The sequence below is a fragment of the Streptopelia decaocto genome, assembly GCF_964273445.1.
Source record: "Streptopelia decaocto genome assembly, chromosome: 1".
Taxonomy (NCBI): domain Eukaryota; kingdom Metazoa; phylum Chordata; class Aves; order Columbiformes; family Columbidae; genus Streptopelia; species Streptopelia decaocto.
Genome location: NC_138663.1, coordinates 79,568,659 through 79,585,626, shown reverse-complemented (window position 1 = coordinate 79,585,626; position 16,968 = coordinate 79,568,659). Strand labels below are relative to the sequence as shown.

Genomic DNA, 16,968 nt, shown 5'->3' with positions numbered 1-16,968 from the left:
AGCAAGAACTGCTTTCACAGCTGAAGTCTCCTCTATGAGATGTGCATTAAAGGACTTCCAGGAAAGCATAAAAAAAAATACACTTATAGCTTCACTGCCTAGGTAGTCTTCTAAATTCCTGTCGTGCAAAACTAACCTGTTTAAAATTCAGGCAACTTATTTAAAGTTTAAACAACGTATAATTTTTATTCAAATAAAATAGATTGTTTTTACCAGTCGTCTTTCCCACTGCAGTTTTAAAGAAATGGAAACAATTGGGACAAGTCTCTGTGTAAGCAACCAAAACCTGTTTTGTTGTCAACATGAAAAAGTAGTTTCTGTTGACCATAACTATGCCTGCGGGTAGGGGGAAGAATCTTTCTTTGCTTCAGTTTATTCAGTTCAGTTTTATGACTGAGCTCATTTAGGATTAAGCAAAGGAAAGCAAGAAAAGCTGGTATTTAATTAAAAATTAAGGTGTCTTGCTTCCTGTTTGTTTGTAGTGGTTGGTTCTTCAGTAAAATACCTAAAATATGTACTACTTCATATATGTTATTTATAAGAAATTTTTGTTTGTGACTTGTTACATCTTCACAGTTATTTAAATCACTTTGACTTACATCAGTTTCCTCTCCAGACTGTACTGTAAATTTACAATTGTAAGCCAGGGCAATGTTTCCATATGTACAGACAAGAAAAATAGAGGCATTTACAGTCTGGACCCATTTCTACCTTGTTTTTTTATGTTTGTTTGTTTGTTTCTCTCTAATGCTGGGTCAGAAGTGTTAGTCTTGTTTTCTAAAGCAGTATATGCTGATTTTTAAAAGTAGAATTATCCTAAGTTCCTCTTCTGTCTATGAGTTCCCTAAAGGGGGAAAAATGAAAATCTGAATGCAACAAGCTAGCATCCAGGTCTTTGCTTGGGTAATTGTTCTTCATACATTAAAAAGATATAAAAATAGTCCTTGATTTTTTTCCTTCTATAAGGATAGTGAGATCTTGTTTATGGGATACATTATTCTTATTCTTATTGCAGCTGCATACATTTAAACTCTTATGCATGTTAGATTTTGGGATTTGTAGGCAGAAGTATTTTTCAGGATTGGTTATGAACACACGAAATGATTGTATTTGAGCTAAAAATCCTGTATTTCCAATTTGTATTTGAAATGTTATCTGTTGCATTATGCAAAATTAGAGGAGAATCTTGCTTACTGCAGGGTAAATGCCCATTTGCCCTGCTTCCAGTTAGTAAGAAATACTTTTAAAAAGAAAAAATAAAAGCCTCTTGGAAGTCTGACTTTAACGTCATGTTCCCCACAAAACGTCCTAGGTTATCTCGTTTTAATTTCCAAGTGCAGTACCTTGCAGAGATGCGTATTGTGCTTTCAGGGTCTGAAATTTCCCATCATATATTTACTGAATCAGACTGGTTAGCAGAATCTGAAAATAGCTTGTAATGTAATGTAATGAAATACTACTGTCACTTCCATGTTTTTAATATTGACTGCCTAAACAGGTTTAACCCCTCATGTCTCAAGAGACATTTGCCTAATTTGCATTTATTTGGGAAGAAATTTCCCTTTAAGGACATAAAACCATAGAATGGTTTGGGTTGGAAGGAATCTTAAAGATCATGTAGTTCCAACGACACTACCATAGGCAGGGACACCTTCCACTAGACCAGGTTACTCAAAGCCCCATCTAACCCAGCCTTGAACACTTCCAGGGATGGGGCATCCACAGCTTCTCTGCGCAGCCTGTTCCAGTGTCTCATCATCCTCATGGTGAAGAATTTCTGCCTCATACCTAGTCTAAATTTTGCCTCTTTCAGTTCAAAGCCATTACCCATTGTCCTATCACTACCTGCCCTTGTAAAAAGTCCCTTTCTAGGTTTCTTGCAGGTCCCCTTTAGGTACTGAAAGGCCGCAATAAGGTCTCCCCAGAACCTGCTTTCTCCCAGCTGAGCAGCCCCAACTCTCTCAGCCTCATCTTATCTCCTGTTGTGTCCATTCTGGTGGATTTATCCACTTTTTGGATTCATCTGGTACTGGGATTTTACAGATGGGGACTGTACAGTGAGACTGTAAAGTAGATGACAAATTAATAAGATGGAGATTCAATTTCTTTCTAACAGAAGATGGAGATTCAATTAAGGTCACTACCTTTTCCCGTATAAGACACGTCTAGCCAAACTGCGTGTGAAGTTTGCCTTTCAAAAATGATAAGTTCTGTTTGTAGGTATTCAGTGTGCTGCCCCTTAATGTTTGGGAGCTGTGCAGTGTATTTCACCATGTTAAGAGGAATGGACTTTTTTGTATTTGAGTAGGCAAATGTCGAGGAACAGTATAGAAGTCAGCAGCAAGTCATGTCAGTGGCTCAGCAGGTGGCACTCTTTCTCTGAAATTACTGTCCTGGTATTTGTAGGAACGATTTGGAGAGAGAGTTGTTTATTGAACGTGATGTAAAATACATATCGATAACTTGATCATTGGAGCTCTTATGATGCATTCTCCAGGGTTATGAAGTTGTTAAGCTTGTTTGTAACGTGTATATTTTGCCTGCTGCAACTCCTCTCATAATTCCAGTAGCATGCAATAGCATTCTACACTTTTTGCCAGAAGCTGATTTATAGGTGTGCTGTGGAAAGAGGAGATGCTGTTTTGTCAGAGGTGGATTAAGTGTATCTTACTATTTTTAGGGGTTTTGCGTTAAATCTCTGTAAAATGTGGCAGCAGAAATGTTGAAATGAAGCGGCTCTCCAGCACTGCCTGTTGTGAGAAACTAATACTGCTGACAAAAGCAAGAAGGTGGCAGCAGTTTTAAAAGTGTGATAGGGTTTTAATAAAAAGAAATAGCACGTGTATGGTATTCTTTGAAAATGTGTGTTCATTTTCTGAATACTTAAAATATATTCCTTTTAGGGGGTAGGCAAGGATAAAGATGCTGAATTGGCAAGCTGTTTTAAACTCTGCTATAATTAAGGTTTAAATGCAAAAAAAAAATGTGTCTCTTAAAAAAAAAAAAGAAAAAAAGTAAAAAATACTGGCTTGAAAAATAACATTACATTTTTCCAGGAAAGCTATACAAAATGCTGAGCACTGTCTTAGGAAGATGTATTTATCTAATAGGGGATAATCTTCCTTTTGTAAAATCTTTCTGTTGTGAAATGTAACTAGGTTTTCTCTGTAAGTTAGAGACATTTGGCCATGTTTATGAGTTTCTTTGAAATATTTCCATTCCTCATTTTCCTCTCATTGTGATAAAATCTACAGTTAAAAAACACAACTCTACAACAGTAAGAGTTTTAATAGAGACCTTAATTTTTGTGACATTCATGAGGTGCAAAAGTGCTGTGGCTTTTTTCATATTCCAATGCTCATTTTCATAAAATGTCCATTTCAAAGAAAGTTACTGTGTGGTTTTAATACACTATACATACTTTTAAATTGTCACCAGGTGCATTTGCATGAGGTATGTGGACATAATGTCTTGAAATGAAACACTTAAGTGTGTTGAAGATTTACTGTATGTTTGGAATGCTTGTCTGATTAACCCTTCCCTAGTCCTTTTCTTTCTAAGTGTCCTTTAACATGGACTTGTATTTATGTAGTCTTTCTTGCACTATTAAGTCGCAATGACTTAATTATAACAGGTACATGAAAGGAAAGCATCTATGTTGGGACTAAATGCACAGATGTTTTTAGTTAAATAGAACAAAAAGGTTGATAGCCAGTACTTGCCGTACAGCATACCAAGTAGTCACTGTATGTTATAGTCCGTTCTAAAATGGGGCACTATCTTTTTTCAGCTTAAATATTTTTAAATCTTGTTACCAGCCAGTTCAGAGACTGAGTTAAGAACTTAATGAAAGTAGTTTGAGGGTACCTTACATACTGACTGGCTTGAGGAGACAAGTTTGCCTAGGTCCAAAGATAAAATAGAAGGGTTTTCATTTATGGCATTTTTCATAATACTTTGTTAGAGGGAAGGGAATCCATATGACAAAGTAGGCAGAAAGGTATTTGGTGGCACTTATTGATCAGATGTCTGTAACAAGGTATTTCACATGTATTTTGAATACTTAGGCCATTCTGTTCTGATGTCAGATTCACATCAGAATATTCTTGTGAATACACTTGACCTTAGTGGGCCTGGAATGGTTAATTCCAAGTAGAATGAGCCCCTGTATTTAGAATGCACCTAAGAAAATGTATATGATGACGTATGACTGTATCTAGGTGTATGCTGGCAGTTTCATCTTCCTGCATAATCCATGTTTGAATGAGTTAGTTTTACATCTTTTAAAATCCACTTTGCATTAGAAACATAGCCTGTTCAGTTAATGCAACTTTCTACTGACAGTCTGCTTGACATTCCATTTACTTACCTTCATTAATATATATTGGCTAAAAATATATTGTTCAGTGTGGTATGTTTGACTTGCAAGCAAAAGCTGATTTCTGCATTCAAACTCTTAAGCTGAACAGTACTTTCATTTTCATAGTCCAATTAAGTTGTTTTATGGCAATATTATTCTTCCTTATAGTTAACACAAGAAGAATGTAGGGGTACACTATACAAATATAGAACTGAAGAACTGGATATTGATGTAAGTCGTTTATATTTCTTCTTCCTTGGAAATGTTGGTATCTCTCTCTTTATTTTGATAATAATTTTCTCCTTGAATTTGGATTTGAAACATATAGGTGATTACCAACAGAAATTGCTTTGTGAAACTGAGGGGCACAAGACTCTTTTTGTAATAAGCTTCTAACTTGCAGGAAGTATTACATTTTAGACTGAAATTTCAAGAATGATATCTGTTCAAAGGTGAATTACTTCTAGAAAGGAATTGATTACTTTATAAGGGAAAAACTCTGTAGTTGTAGTTCAGTTATAAGCATGAGAGATGTAATTTCTCAGGAAATATGACCGATACGCCAAAACCGAAATTTGGCATGGGTAGTTAGCGTTTAGAGTATTGGGTTGCTAGTTACTAAAGAAAAGGGGCTTGGCGTAAAATTGGTGGTGAAAAATGCACACATACCATCACACTGTATATGCATAAGTAGGCATGTCTAGTCATTCTTGCACAATGCAACTAGGAGTATACATAATGATTTAAGGGTTCTTATTTTAAGAGTAAAAAAGATAGCAGGCTTCCAGTGTTGTCTTAGAGTTAAAGAGAGCAGGACATACTGAACCAAAAACGTTGTTCAAATAGAAAAGTAAACTGCTTCAAATTGGTTAGAGTGCACTGAACAGTTATTTGGTGAAACTGGAGCTGGTATGGAACAGTTTTTGTCATAACCAAGTTTCAACCAGATCTAAAACAGAGCAGAGTATGGATAGTACTAGTAAATAACTGTTAAAAATTACTACCTGAAATAAACCGTGAGAAGGACTGTGAATGTGTACAATATTCTTTATAATACTGAGGAATATGTTAATTAAAATGGTATTTAATACCTGTTATTAAGTTGTAAAGGTTTAGCTGTGGAATCATAAATTATATGTTTTGAGCCATGCTGTTGCAAGTTACAGTAACACTTATTTCATAGTGTCTTAAGGGGGTTTATTAAGGTTAATTTGAAAATACGAGACTGATACGTTCATAATTTTAGAATACATATTTTGTAGTAATAATATTTTACATATATTCATGTAATGAATTGATCAAGTTATATTTTGATTACTGAAGATGTTAAAATGAAACTCTAATTGCTATCATTTTCTGTTACATACCAGGCTAAGCTTAGCCGTTTATGTGAACAAGATAAAGTTGTACAAGCACTGGAGGAGAAGCTTCAACAGCTACACAAGGAGAAAGTAGGACAATTGTATTTATTACCTAAAATGGATGTTATTTTACGTGCTTATTTTCAGAACATTGATAACTGAAATAAAATGAAAATCAGGCCAATGATGCAGAACATTAAAAATATTTTTTTTTATTATAATAGTACACGCTTGAGCAAGCTTTGCTATCAGCGAGTCAGGAGATAGAAATGAATGCAGATAATCCCGCAGCCATACAAAATGTAGTCTTACAGAGAGATGACTTGCAGAACGGACTACTTAGCACTTGTCGAGAAGTATCACGAGCTACCGCAGTAAGTAATACAATCTTGCCAGTAAAACTCAATGAACCATTAAACAATTATCTTCATGTTCATGTTGTTAATTGGGTTGTCCTTGGTTATTTTTCCTTGCATTCCAACAAAACTCAGTTGTCTTTTACTTGCTTGTATTTTTGTCAAAGTGATCTTTTTACTATATTCACGGAGTAGTCTGGCTTTTTTTTTTTGGCCAGGAATGAATGCATACTTCAATTGGTGTGGTAATTTTCATCTTTATAATATGAAAAATTTATTACAGAAGAAGTAAATAATGCAAATAAGGTATTTTATATGATGGCAAAACAGTGGCAAGCACAAAGTTCATCAGATATTCAATCAGATAGGTGTCTTATTTTAAGCAAAAGAGCTGCAGGATATAAAGTAGAAAAGATTATACTGTGAGTGCACAGTGTATTTAAAAGGTCTTTCAAGTTCTGCACTTTTGCACTTTCAAACACCTTCTAAAAAAAAAAAGGAAGGGAATTGCTATTTACTGTCATTTTCCACTTCATGCTGGTTTCTACACCAAAATGACAAGGCAAAGAATAAAATTTGCCTATTTACATATATATCCAAAAAGGTATTTCAGTGTCAAATTCCGGTGGTTTGCTGTGGTGAAACTGATACACAATAGGCCCTAAAATACTGGTTGTAGTCTGAATATTAGGCTATGTTCTAAAAGGAATTGGTTGGACAAGGAAAAGGGAATCAAGGAAAGGAAAACCTCAAGATATACTTTACCTCATTAACTTTTTAATTTATGCTAAATTGAGTAAGTTGCTTGATGTAGGCTTAAAAAGTGAAATGGCAGAACTGACCTCAAAGAAGATTTTCTTTTTGCACCTTCTTCCTTCTGGTGTTTGTTGTTTCACATATGTAAAATAATGCTGTATTAGCAGGCCTGGGGCCTTCACTGGTAACCTTAGAGGCAGGGTTGGATGACTTATATTTGTCTCATGTAATACAGTGTATATACATGCACATGATGTGCACTCAGCCATATGTATTCTATGTGATAAAAGAGACAAATTTGCTCAATTTTTGTAGGTTTTCTGCCTTGGTGGAAGGACAGCTTGAGACCCACAGGCTTGCTCACTATAAAGACATATTCTGAAGATTTTCCCCTTGCCTATAATTTTTGTTTGTGAAAAGGCAAAATGCAGTTTATTTGAATTCCACTCAGAATCACTAGCATATCAAAAAGCTCCTTAAACATTGTATTCTCTAAAATACATATTTATTTATTGCTGATATCTATCTATGCTTTATTTCCTGAAGTTTCATGTCACCGAATAAAGAAAAAATATATTTATTTTTTTTACTTGAATGTGCTTCTGTAATTCGTTACTTTTGTTGTATACTTAGGAACTGGAAAGAGCTTGGAGAGAATATGATAAATTGGAGTATGATGTAACTGTAACAAGGAACCACATGCAGGAGCAGCTTGATCGGCTTGGAGAAATTCAGGTGTGGCATAGGTCTTAAAGTGCATTTAAGTCACTTTCATTTTCTGTGATTTTGTTTAAAAACGACACAAATGAAAAACAGTGGATATGTGATGCATCAGCTTACAAGGTATAAAAAGAAATTAGAAGTTCGTAAGTTCTGAGGAAATCTTCATTTTTCGTATTTTGGAAAAACACCAATTTTCTGTGTCTGGAAGCCTCTTCTTTCTGTTTCAGTGATGGTGTCCAAAACGGGTAGTTTTCTCAGAACTTAATTGCTATGACAGTCATATTAAATCTTTACACAAATCCTTCTATTTAACGGAATATTTTAAAATGTAATTAAATCGTTCTATCAGAATAAATTATCATTCAGAATATTCTAGGCATTGCTTCAGATCTTACAAATGAAGAGTTCTGATGCGTATCTTATTACCTTACAGTGCTGTGCTGTGGAGGATTGGACAGTTAGCATAAGTTCTGAATTTCTAAGGAGATCTTTCTGTGAGACGCGCACACAGATGTGCATACATTATATGGAATAGGCAGATGGGTGTGGTCCATGCTGGGAGGCATTAAAGGCTCTTTGCTCCAGGGATTGATCTTATATGCAGCTATGAAAGGGAGATTACAAGAAAGCCCAGGAGCTGAGAAATTCGTGTTATGCTGCCCAAAGCATGCATGACTGTGAATGCAAATAGGCCCGGAGTTCATACGCTAGTATTTAAACACCATGCTCATCTCTAGCTATTTTAGGGCTGGAACTGATGATTCCTTTTCATTTGTTGTATGCAGGTCTCCTGCGCAAAGTTTGCTTGGATTTTCTTTCAAGACAGTAAATACAATTCTGTTCTTAAGTGGAGTTTGAACTAGCAAATTGCTGTCAAGTAACTGACACACCATGAAATCAGTTAATCTTACACTTTTTGTTTCTGACAATATTTGAATGTCGCAGTGTTATGGCAGAGTGTCTGTCAGTACTGCATTTTATTTTCCTTCATTGGGAAAGGATACATGATGTAGCCAAAAGAAATAAAAAGGTTTTCTGTTTTTTTTCTCCACTTGCAATGTACTCTAATTTATTGCCTATATATGCTGTTTATTTACTGGCAGACTGAGTCAGCTGGGATACAGCGTGCTCAGATTCAGAAGGAACTCTGGAGAATTCAAGATGTCATGGAGGGTTTAAGTAAACATAAACAGCAAAGAAGCTCTTCAGAGGCAGGTAAACTGATTGGTTTTATCTTGGAGGAAGTGAGATTGCATCCTATACATTTTTAAAGGATAAGCTCCATAGTTGCTTTTGTAGGTTTGAAAAAGTTGTACAAGTGCTGAGAAAATAAGAAAGCAATCATCTATTTTTACATTGATGGTTTGTATATTTGTTTGATAGCAACAGGTTATAATTTGTATTTTAAAAGCTGCTTATTGAAAACAATTTTTCTCTTTCTTTCTGTATCTCTCCCCCTCCCACAAACAGGCATCATGGTATCAAGGACATTTTCAGCTCTTAAATATAAAAATGAGGTATGGTTTTAGCATATGTACTATTTTAGCATAATTGAATTTCTAATATACCTATGATAAAAATGAACATTATTGTAATTGTTTTAAGGTTGACTGAAGTATGTATTCAGTATGTTTCTGTGAAAATACTGCATTATAAATTGGTTTTAAAGACTGATATCTCCACTAGTAATTCTAGCACTTCCATTTGTTCTGTTTCTTTATCTTCTCACCGGTATGTCTCTTTTTTCCATTTCTCACCTTTTCCTCTCCCTAGGCTCTTACCCTAGAAATACAAACCCTGATTTATGGATTTTTTTTTCTACCCACCACACTTTTCATGGGAAGAAATACATTGCTTTATATGTCTGTTCACGTATTGAGCCTGGTTCTCAGATGGCCAGAGCACCCACAAGAACAGCTGAAACTGTGGGCACTCACAAATGTTCAGTTCATCTGAAAATCAGGCTAGAAGTTACAGTTTTAAAGGGACATTGTCATTGGTATCTAAAGTGTCTGCAATGTACATCTGGCTTACAGAACTTTCTGAAAGTTTAATTTATGTACAAATCTTTAAAAATATACTGAATTTAATTTTTAAAAGGACGATTCAGAGAGCTCGTATGTGTCCAACAGAAAGTGCAGGTGTTAGAATTGAAAATCTTGATAGGCTGAATAATGAAACTATTAAAGTATCTCAGTCTAGGTGGTAGTAATAAAATGAAAACAAACAAACAAACCAAAACCAACCAACCAAAATCTGTCTTGGCTTTTTTTTTTTTTTTTAGTGTGACATTGTCCCTTTAATTCCAAAATCTATAGCTGGTGTAGCTATGGTAATATATTTTTCTTTTTAAGTTATAAATACTTGTAACAGGTGTGCACATCTAAATAAGGTGACTATTCTACAATCTTTAGGAAGAGGAAGTAGTCCCACCTCGTCCTCCACTCCCTCGGTCCTATGACTTTACAGAGCATCCTCCCATAATCCCCCCTCTGCCCAGTGATAGCAGCTCCTTGCTCTGTTATAGCAGGGGCCCAGTACATCTGCCAGAAGAAAAGAAGATTCACCAAGTTCAAGGATATCAGAGAAATGGATCTTACTGTGTAAGTGGCTTAAACTGCCACATTGTTCTTGAAGCCATCCTCCTCCCTTCGCACAGTCACAATTTTTATTTTGTCATCTGGCTACTTTTGTGTTATGCTTTTAATTTGGCTACTTAGTTTTATTTATAGCTCCGTCATTTGCTCTTCACATTTCCCCGTCATATATTCTGCGCATATATAAAATGTCTTAAGACTTAAATGCGTGTATCTGAGTAAATCTCAGAAAACTAGATTCTTATAAAACCCTGGGCTCAGAATCATTTTTTATACAAGGCTGAAGCCTTGTATAAATTTCCTGAAGATTATTTTAAAAAAAAAAAAAAAACCTCTGCATTTTTATGTCAATTTTTTTCTGTAATTTCTGAAAGTCTGTAGATGTTGTTAATGAAATTAACTACAAGGAAATCTGCTGCAATAGCACTTGAGCAATGAAAGATTGTCTTCAAAGTGAGAGCAGAGTCATCACAAAATAACTGTTTTGAGTCTTAAGACATAAATGCTTGTACAAAATGCCTGTTTATTTACCTTGTAACTTGTCGTTCCTCAGGGTCCTGATTATAGGCTTTATAAGAGTGAACCGGAGTTAACTACAGTAGCAGAAGTGGATGAGTCTAATGGTGAAGAAAAAACAGAACAAATTTCGGAATCAGAAGCTACTGCTAAAGGTTTGTTCCCAGGCACGGTGGTTACAACCTTTCAGCCTTTTTCACAAGGAATACAAAGTTTTAACTGTGTTATAGAAGCTATATCATCTTTTGTATTTTTGTTGCCTGTCCATTTCTGAATATGATGAAACAGCTTCCATGATAAAATAATGATTTAATTATATGATGAGAAAGATTTCAGTCAATTACACTGCAGAAAAAGCAAACATTACACTCACCAACAACCCTGAAATCTTTATTGACACCATGTCTAATCACATCACTCACATTCCCCACACACCATTCCCTTGAACAATTACCCATTTTATGTTCTTGCCCTTGAACAATTATTCAGTTTTTGAATCAAGCTCCTGATGTTATGTCACTGGAACGTCCGAAAAGGCAGCACCACAGAATTTTCAGGCTCTCATAAGGCAGGGAAACAATGTCTTTTTCTTTTTTTAATCTTGTAATTGTTGAATTGCCTTCTGTCCTCTGATATAATAGGAATAATGATCATGACCTTGGAGTGTACAGACAATAAAGGTCTTTGCAATTGCTAAATGCTTTAGATTCTTCTCTTCATCTAGCTTCCATAAAAGCTACTAATTGCTTGGTAGAGTCTTTTACCAGGAAGTGCTTCTCAATTCTGTTTGTTAAAACACACAGAATAGTTTGTTAAAGGTGACTTGAGGAAAAGCATCTTGAGCACGTCCCCAAAAAAACATAATAAGAGATTTTAGAAAAAGTAACTAAACTTCCCCATTTTTTTTAACGTAACGTTTGATGTTTGCAGTGCCAGCAAGATCACTGCCTTCTGTTCTGGTAGTTTGACTAAGCATGTATATTGCAGGATAGGGCAACAACACTGCAATTTAACCAAGAACTGTGATCATATAAGGATATTCTTTTCATCAGAACTGTAGTGGAGGCTTTTAAAACTAAGGTTAGCATACAGTTTGGGTGTAAGCAATGCGAATGGCCCTATGACATGTGACATAATTAAGCTTACACTTACCAGACAATTAGTCAATTCAGATTCATTATGGTATTTCCTGAGGTATAATGTTCACTTAAGACAGATACTAAATTTGTTTTAATTTGGTGGTGAAAAATGCAAGGTTTAGCCTGAGATTTGCTAATCACCAACCACGTAAATTGTGTAAGTTGCTTTTCCGACAACATGCCTAGGTTTTATTGATCTGTGATGTCCAGATTATTTATAGTAATTTATGACAAGAGGGAAAGTAATTGTCAAGACAATATAAGAAAGCCTATCCTGCCTATGTAAAGCAAACCAGTACTTTTTGAGCACCCCAATCTGCTTTCTGTTGTCTTCTGTAAAGACAGAAGTAGTATTTTATGTAGAAAAAAAGTTATCAGTAAGGGAAAGCAATACAATTTCTTCTAATATTAATAACATTTAGGGACTGCAGTGGTAGCAAGCAGTGAGAGGCTTTTTATCTTCTTAAACAATAGAGTGAAGTGGGTTTGTCGTAGCTGTGTTTTATTATCCAGTCCACGCTTTCGAGCATGTGAGTTTTCTAATGGATATTTCTTGTTCTGGGCATTCACTTCAAATAACAATCTCCATGCAGTAGGAAAAATACAACCATTCGTTGTTTGGGTTTTTTTATAATGCTTATGCCATTGCAACTAAATGCTGTTTCAACAAACATTTTTATGTCATTCTATCTTAACAGTTTATAAGCTGAAAAGGAAACAAATTCAAAGGCAGCTCATCTCTGCAGTTTTTCTTTCTTGCTGTTTTAAGAAGTCATACTTAAATGACATCATTTCCTGTTGAGAGTGGTTCTAAAAATTAGTAAACTTCAGAAAAAACTTCAAAATGTTTTTCTAGTTTGTTGTGCACATTGCTGTACTAGACACTTCTCATGTCAGCCCTTTCCTTCTTTTTTCAAATGTCAACAATCGAAGATAAATGTTTTGAGGGGACTATGTAAAGTAACCCTTACAGCTGTCTGCAAGGAGAGGGTTATTTATGACCTGAGTGGTACATAAAGGTAACACAAAAGGAAAACGGATTTGTGCTGTGTTTTATCCTTTTTATGTCTAAATGAGACCCAAGCTGTATTATAGTTCTTTGTTTGAATGATGGATTTGGCATTCACATACCTCCAGACAATTTTGTCAGCCTATCAAACAATTTGGAGAAAGAGTTGAGTCTTTACCGAGTCAATCTATCCTCTGAAATCTGTGCAAATTCAGGAAAAACAAAGAGAAATCATTTGGCTGTCAAAGAAGACATTGTGTCTATTTTTTTACACAAAATCAGCAAGGAAGCAGTATTAGTTTGATTTCCCGAGTGTATCAAGAAGCAAAAATGAAGCATGTGCTATTTAATTGTATCTGTATATTTTGGTAAATTTTAACTTCTGTTTTCTACCAGCTTAATTACATTTTGGCAGGGCTTCTCTATGTAGAAAAGCTAGTGGTGGATATTTTTATGAGATGTTGAATGTCGTGAGCATCAGGACACAGAATATCCTCAGCTCCTAACCAGCCAGAGCCTGACTGCTGCAGTTCCCTGTCCCTGAGTGCAGCGAGCTGCAAGGCTGAGGACATAGTCCCAGGGTGCACAAGCGCAGCCACAGCAAACCACAACAGATTTCACAAGCAGGTTTGAGACTGGTGCCATTACAGGCACCGTGTAAACAAGACCACACATGAAAGTGGAACAACACAAATACCGTGATCCTGTTGTCACTCAACACCTAACCAGGCTCAAAGCATGCTAGCTGATCTCATACACATGTAGACACGAGCACACATGTGCACACACATAAATGAGTCCCTCCAAAAGCTGGCCAGACCTATGGTATCTTCATCTGTCAATTCTCAATATCTCTGGCCTCTCCACCATCCTAGATGTGAGATCTCTTGGACAGCTGGCTCCCACATTTGCTATTCTGCTTGCCATTTAGTCTTGTCTTAGTTGGTTAGCAGCTCACAGACAAAAGGTTCCTCTTGGGAGCAGGTCCAGATCTATCGTCCCTCCAGGAGACAACCTGCAGACCATATTTCCCATCTTTGATCCCCAGATGTACGATCTCTCTGTAGCTGTCTCTTACTGACAGGCTAGCCTGGCTTGAAGATCACTAGCATCTCCCACACTCTCATGCACAGGAGGGAAAGCACACTCACATGGAAAACACTTTAAAGTTTAATAAGAAGATAGGACAGACTGCACCAGAATTACCTTTCGTTCATTGGTCCCACTTCTGCTAAGTTTTGTATCTTCGACACCATTGTCTAGGTAAGCTTGGCTGTATCTGGTAGCATTGATATGGCTACCTAGGTGCTCTGCTGGCCTTGCAAACTCAGTTCACAGCAAATCTCCAGTATGGCCGTCCAGTTAGCTGTGAAGTTGGGACATCTTTCACATAATTCCCCCTCAACCATCTGTGAAATCTAGCCATTCCACATGGCACTATCTAACTTTTGTCTGTTTCTTATAGACAAGATGTTTATGTTTTTCTGTCCAGCAGTTTCTGGTGCCTTGTGCAGTATTTTCCTGTGTTCCATTCAGTTACCCAAACCTCAAGCCAGGGCCTAGTCATCTGCCTGTGAACCTTAACTGACCTAATAGTTAGGCATTAAGATCTTTGCTGTCTTTTGAAGAATAGTTTCCAAGGCTGACAACATGTATTTTCTAGAAAAAATAAGCTGTTTCGGCAATGTTTTGCATAGTGCTTAGTATATTACTTTACTGTTTTGTAGGATCACATTTTCCTGTGGGAGTTGTACCACCCAGAACCAAATCACCAACACCAGAGTCTTCAACAATAGCATCCTATGTCACTTTGAGGAAGAATAAGAAGATAGATCTAAGAACGGTACTCTAAAATAACCTTTGAGCATTGATGAATAGTGATGTGTTCATTTCCAAGTTTAATTTCTGTGGTTACTTCAAAAGTTGTACTTATATTTTAAATTATCTTCACATAAAATTTGCTGTTATAAAAAAATAATATACCAGCGTAATGGAGACGGCTGTAGAAAGAATGATGAAATTATAAAGGTTGTGTATGTTTAACTGCATAAAGATTTCATTACATTCAAACTGGGCAAGAACTAAATGATAAAATAAATCTACCAAGCTACTGAAGTTCATGGTTGAGTTGAAAGGAAAGGAAACAGCTTAAAAGTTTTGAAGTTTTGGCTTCTGGGGCAATTTAACAGCCCTTTTATAAAATATTTTTGTTTATTTTATCACTAAAATTATTTGGGGGAAAAAAACTAAAGCAGACAGAAAATAAGGCTACAGTAAGCAGTATGTGGGTAATTAGCCTGGAATTTCAGATAGAGAGTCCCATGGTCTCTGGGTTGAAGACAGAGGTTTACAGGTAATTTGGGCAAAAGGGGGGGAAGGTTTTGCCATAGCATGAATAGAAGAAAAGTTGCAGGAAGAATGGGAGAGGAGAGAGAAACTCACAGGATGTTGACTGGAGAAAGAATACCACTTTTCAGAAGTGAAACCAGTTACTGTGGATGTACTGAATGCAGCTGATTAGCCAGAAGTAAATGTTTTTGCTGTTGGACAAAGTACAGAACTATCTGAAAACTGGTGAATTTCAAGAACAGAGTAGGTAAAGTGATGGTTGTTGTTTTGGGAAACATATCATGCTCAGAATTACAGATTTTGAAGCAGTGATAAATTCTTAGAATCACTTAGGTTGGAAAAGACCTTTTAAGATTATCCAGTCAAACCACAAATCTTACACCACCAAGTCCACGGCTAAACCATGTCCCTGAGTGCCACATCTATGCATCTTAAACACCTCCAGGGATGGTGACTCCACCACTTCCTTGGGCAGCCTGTTCCAATGCCTGACAACCCTTTCAGTGAAGAAATATTTCCTAATATCCAATCTAAACCTCGCCTGGCATAACCTAAGGGTGTTTCAGTTTGTTTCAGCCTGCACTTGCATTAAATAATGCCTACCTGTAATTTTTCTTGAAACAAAAAGACAGAAATCACTATTAGATCAACTGGTGTAAATGTCCTGGATCATTAAATTTCGACTGTTTCTGTCTCAGTCAAGTACCTTGTGTTTGCCTGTCATTTAATGTCTGGTAAATTGTTTCAACTTTATAGGGTAGCTTTAAGAGAGCATGTACCCGTTGTCTTACTGTTTATCATTGATGGTCACTATTTCAAAAACCAAATTATTCCTTCCTTTTATTTTGAGTTAATTAATATTGGTTCTTGTGTTTTCTTCACATACATAGGAGATCTTGCCCATGATTTTTCTTCTTTTTAGTAAATCATTAGCTGATCTTTTATGATATGCTAAACAGTTTAGAGTCTTGCTTTTCAAAAACATAGAGAGATAGATCTATATATTTCTTCCATTTAAGGAAAGGCCAAGAAGTGCAGTGGAGCAGCTGTGTCTTGCAGAAAGCACACGGCCTCGAATGACTGTGGAGGAACAGATGGAAAGAATAAAGAGACACCAACAAGCTTGCCTGAGAGAGAAGAGGAAAGGACTCAATATTATTGGCGTTTCAGACCAGTCACCTTCACAGAGTCTGTCGTTTGTCAGAGATAATCCATTCAAATCAGTACAGGTGGGTCCCACATTCTTCAAAATTTTAATGTGTCCAGTTAAAAAAAAAAAAAGCAAAATTGTTCTTGTTACAAAATTGTTCTTTTTCCAAAATCACCTGATACTGTAGGTGTGTGTTTGAGACTGCTTGTATAGAGTAACAGTCACAATTCTGTGCCATACACAAGAGAAAGGGAGAAGACAGTCTTCATGCTTACACCCAGTGGTAGTAGAAGTCACTTCATTGTCTTTTTGGAAAAAAAAATTGTTCAAATCTACGTATGTTTGATTATGCATTGTGATGTTTGCTAACAGTGGTTTTTTGTCAAATTTAGCAATTAAATTGCAAACTTTGTGACTAAAAGCAGTGACAAGGAGAATAATGATTCGGTTGATGTATAAATTATGAAGATTTTTCTGCCATGTAATATATTCAAACATCTGTAACATTTTTAGGTAGGAATGTATATTTATGATGATAGCTCTTAACTGGTACTCTTTTGCTGTGGTTTTTGAGACCATAAATAGGCAAAAATAGAACCCTCACTTTTTTTTTCCTCATTCTTAAACAGTTAAGGCAAACAAATTAGTTTAT

At 36.0% G+C, this 16,968-nt stretch overlaps 1 protein-coding gene across 10 annotated transcripts in view; it reads left to right on the top strand.

Moving 5' to 3' along the window:
* PLEKHA5 (pleckstrin homology domain containing A5) overlaps positions 1-16,968 on the top strand; it is a 178,808-nt gene that overhangs the window by 151,727 nt on the left and 10,113 nt on the right. For 9 of the 10 annotated variants that reach the window (XM_082054109.1, XM_082054110.1, XM_082054106.1 and 6 more), the window contains 9 exons: positions 4,529-4,591; positions 5,731-5,811; positions 5,946-6,095; positions 7,467-7,568; positions 8,660-8,771; positions 9,027-9,073; positions 10,707-10,824; positions 14,545-14,660; positions 16,186-16,395. In XM_082054109.1, the coding sequence (XP_081910235.1) occupies positions 4,529-4,591; positions 5,731-5,811; positions 5,946-6,095; positions 7,467-7,568; positions 8,660-8,771; positions 9,027-9,073; positions 10,707-10,824; positions 14,545-14,660; positions 16,186-16,395 (999 nt within the window). Of the gene's footprint in view, positions 1-4,528; positions 4,592-5,730; positions 5,812-5,945; positions 6,096-7,466; positions 7,569-8,659; positions 8,772-9,026; positions 9,074-9,970; positions 10,160-10,706; positions 10,825-14,544; positions 14,661-16,185; positions 16,396-16,968 lie in introns of all 10 variants that reach the window. The other variant, XM_082054113.1, reaches the window with a different exon arrangement.